Genomic DNA, 4,416 nt, shown 5'->3' with positions numbered 1-4,416 from the left:
TGTGTGTGTGTGTGTGTGTGGGTGTGTGTCTTTGTGTGTTTCCCTTTTTGGGCCAGCCCCAGAAAAAATAGTTTTGCTCCCTCAGAGAAAAAGTCTGTCATGTGACCAGATTCCATGCGCCCTTTCCAGTCTCTGATGTGCTGAAAGCTGCCCTTCCAACTGCACCATGTCCTTCCCAGGATTACTCTGGGGACCCAGAGGGCAATTTCTCAGGCTCTTGAATGACCTGACAGACAGATGGGTGAGCTTCCTAGCTGCTGCTGTCAAGTCTGCCAATAAGACTGGGTAAAAATTGTTCAAAGCCTCCTTACCTCTGTCGGCGTAGTGTTGGGGTCCTGTATAATTGAATAAGGCAGCATGTGGGTATGGCTTAATTTTTTAATATGCAGAAAAATAGAAAATGAAAGCCAGCAAGAATGCAGAAAGTACTTTGAAATGGCACAGATGATATCTGTGCCCTCACTCACATATGGTGTCTGCTTTTCACTTCTTTACGGTACTTCTTGATCATTTACGTCCTGGTGGAAGTTTGAGATAACATTAGTATTCCAGTGTTATTATTTTAATGATTCATATTTAACACAATGTAGAGATCATACACACAATCTCCCATACAAAATCTTTGATCAAATGTTTTTATTCCTCTCATCATTAAGAATAAGAGAAATTTATTTTGCCATAAAGGAACATTCGATTTTCAGGGCAATACAATCTTGCCTTCTCCAAACAGACTGGGGGAACAGGAGTGAGTGTCACTAGTGAAATGACACGCGTGCTTTGGTTTGTTTGCAGGTGTGTCCATGCTGTCATCAAGTCTCCTCAGCTTGCTACTGCCCTCCCTTGGCTTCCTTGTCTACTTGGAATTCTGAATGTTGTGACATCTGCTGTTCCCAGGCCAGCTCAGAGGGCGCCCTTCATCCTGGGATGACTGTAATTCCTTCTAATCCCTGTGGCTCCATCCTAAACCAAATAAATTAGACTCTAACAAGCTATTCAACTGATTTCCAACACATTATGACTGAGGCATTCAGGAACCCTTTCCTCCAAAAGAATAACTTTTCAATGGAAACAAAATGATTTTTAACTCGTTCCAATATGCCTTATAAACCATTTAACCTGATTCTGTGAAAGTTGCATGATTTAATTCAATGGACAAGTTACAGTGTTCAATTCAATACCATAGGCTGTAGAATGAAAGTAAAATCACCATACATGGGTGCTTTACATTTAATGACAAGTTGTGAAACTTAATAGCGGTTGAAATGTTGATTGTATGTGGTACTTGTAAGAGTAATGCAGTCTCTTATATTAGCCTATCTGTTTGGGGTACTGTGTGTTTTTGAAAGACCCCTGCCATTCATCATCTTTTGGGTTTCCCATAAAATTAAAACAAAAATAGGACGAAAAGGTTTAGACATAAACACCATTACCAAATCACTCTGCTGAATGAGTTGAAAGTTTTTGACTATGAAAACCAAATTATAGAACTGACTATCAGTATTCTTATTTTTGGAGTAATTTTCTACATATTTGCTTTTCAGAATCTGTAAAGCCCTTCAGTTGGTTTTCTAACGCTGTAGTTCACACGCCATGCGAGGATTTCTTTTTTTTTTATTTTTGTATTCTAAGCTGACGTTGTTTTGTGCTTTTCCTCTCACCGATGTCAAGCCACAGAGCTCACAGCTAATGTGGAGTGCTGGCTACTGCTGAGTTTATTCATATGTGGAATGACAGGTTCGGGGGAGTAGTGTGCTTCCATTTTTACTATAATGTGACCGTCTGTATACAGTTAGTAGTATGTGACAGTACAGCGTCAGAAGCTCTGAATGTCCTCATTGCTCTGGTTTTGTGCTTCATGCCTAAGTCTAAGCTCTCTATAGAAGGCGTAGAATCAAGAAATCGTATGCTGGTAGAAAAAGTTACAGAATTCCGTTGAAAGAAATTGAAAGCTCGTTTCCCATTTCAATGCAATACTAAAAACTGGCTAAAAATACCAAATCAGAATGTTGCTAGTGGTCCTATAAAGAATATGCAAAGTTGGGAGGCAGGAGAGGTAGACAGTATCCTATCCAGGGATGTCTCCCAAGTGTTCATGTGCAGGAATTTGTGAGGTGTGGAAGGGAAACCTGTGTTTCCCCATTATCCATGGTGTGCACGGAGATGTGTCTGAGTGTGGGTGTGAAAGAACTCGGGTAATTAAGAATTAGCTGGCTCCTGGAATAGTGCAATGTTTGGTTCCTTGAGAGGTCTAATCCTATTTTATTAGCACAATCTTGCTGGCTAATTAGAGAAGAGTTTATCTTTTTAGAAAGGATACCCTATAGGTCCATAAAGAATATTTACAGGAAGCAAAAATAGATCTATTAATATGTTACCCCTATCTTTAATTTGTATAATTTTTGTACTATATGTGTAAATGTTTAAAGTCCTCATTATGAAGATATCAATAAATATTTCATTGATTTACACTTAACACTTTGTTATACAAATGAAGCTTTTTAAAAATCAGTAAGACAAATGCCTTCCCAGCAGAAGTATGTCAACCAATCACCGACAGATTTCGTAAAACATTTAAAGGTTTGAAAAAGAAGAAAATGACTTCATACTTTAGGGAGATGAAAACTCTGTTAGCTTTCTGTACAAATGTTGTGCTTTCCTTGTTTCATTTGGGGTTTTCCTCTTGTGAAGTGACCCATGTTGGGCATTTGATATCATCAGTAACGACTACATCTTTTGCCAAATGCATGCCTGCCTTTGAATTTCTAATATATGGTAATAAAGACCAAAACTGGCTAGATTTTTTGCATGAAATGGTTCCGAAAGATAAGCAAACAGACTTGAAGGTTGTTTAGTTTTCAGTACGTGGCAGATAGATTCAACTCTCTCATGCACTAATGACTTCTGCTTTCCATTTTCTCCTATAAGTGTACAGAAGTGACTGGGACCATCGGTTTTAAACAGTTGTCAAGCTAACCAATGTATCATATGCTTTAAAACACAAGATTCTTAATTAAACTTTATATAGCTGTAGACACATCTGTGGTTTCTTTGTATTTCAGGAAAGGGAATAGTAGTTTTATTTGATACTGATAAATAACAAATTGATTTTTTTAGTTATTTTTTATCATTTTTTTCAATGGAGTAGTATAGGACTGTGGTTTGTCCTTTTTATGAATGAATACAAATTATAAAGAAATAAATGTCTTACTGTTGCCCAAAAAGTAACTGTCCTTTTAATTTACCTGAAGTTTATATTTTTTTTTATTTATTTTTTTTGCTTTTATTTTTTTTAAAGTTTTCGTTGTGAGCTTGGTGTCATGGAGTCATTACTCCTGGGTAAGTACAGTTCAGAGTTGAAACAGCTCAATGGCACAAAAACTCCATGGGCTAGAGATGTGGCTCAGAGGTTAAGAATGCTTCCTGCACCGTTATCAGACATCTCACTATTAACTGCAACTCCAGATCTAGGGATCTATCTGATGTTCTCTCTCAACTCCCTGGGCACCTGCATGCATGTGATGAACATTAACTTACCCAGGAACATATACAGAAGAATAACAATAAAAAAAATCTAAGGAAACAATGCAAAACTATACCCAGAAATAGTCAGCCGTACACGAGAAACACTGAGATTGCTCTGTCTGCAGCTGAACATTAGATGCCCAGAAAAACAGTCTGCTTTGTCTTGAGTGTGCTGAACTTCGTGGAGGAATTTGCATAAATCCACAAATCTAAAGGCAAAGAGCCTGAAACAGATAAAATCTTTTCAGAGTCCAGAGCAAAACCGAGTCCACGATTCTGTCCCTTGAGCTCTCTTTGCCTTTTTGTTGAGTTCTTTTAGGCAATTTCTTCCTCCAACATTCTGACCGCCTTTTCTGGTTCATGAACCTTGCTTCATTCTGGGTTTTTATTTTCTTTTGTAAGCCCTGGCTCTATTTCTCGACCCTATGTGTTAGGTTACTTCTAGTTTAATATTTTGCTTCAGACATGTGACTTTCAGCTGATTCCCGTTGGTATTGCTGCAGGCTTTGGATAATCAAAGCTTTCTGTGAGTTTGGGTTCCACAGAAGAGGGTGTCAACCCGGCTGCCTCTCAGGAGCGACCTGGGAACTTGAAAAGATACGATGATGCATTCCACTGTCCACTATGCGGACTTAACAAGTTAGAATCTTGGAGTGAAGAACAGGAGGCTACAGTTTTTGAGTGGCATTTGGAAATGTTGAGGGAGTGGGCCTAGAAATCAAATTTTTATGATTATTTAAGATTGGTTAACTGAAAAATTTTAACTAAATCAAGGCACAGTTCAACATTATGCACACATAACTTAAATACATCTTAAGAAAATCTGCAAACTTGTGCAACCACTTTGGAAATCAGTGTGGCGGTTTCTCATGAAATTCGGGATCAACCTACCCC

General features: G+C 38.2%; 1 protein-coding gene across 2 annotated transcripts in view; it reads left to right on the top strand.

The window, feature by feature from the left end:
- Positions 1 to 3,221, top strand: part of Cntn1 (contactin 1) — a 283,386-nt gene extending 280,165 nt beyond the window's left edge. For both annotated transcript variants that reach the window (XM_005354313.3, XM_005354312.3), the window contains exon 24: positions 793 to 3,221. In XM_005354313.3, the coding sequence (XP_005354370.1) occupies positions 793 to 869 (77 nt within the window). In that variant the 3' untranslated portion in view covers positions 870 to 3,221. The remainder of the gene's footprint in view (positions 1 to 792) is intronic.
- The last annotated feature ends 1,195 nt before the right edge of the window (positions 3,222 to 4,416 follow it).

This window comes from Microtus ochrogaster, chromosome 15 (assembly GCF_000317375.1).
Source record: "Microtus ochrogaster isolate Prairie Vole_2 chromosome 15, MicOch1.0, whole genome shotgun sequence".
In the NCBI taxonomy this organism is placed as follows: Eukaryota; Metazoa; Chordata; class Mammalia; order Rodentia; family Cricetidae; genus Microtus; species Microtus ochrogaster.
Note: the sequence above shows the minus strand (reverse complement) of the source record. Positions and strands in the feature narration are given on the sequence as shown.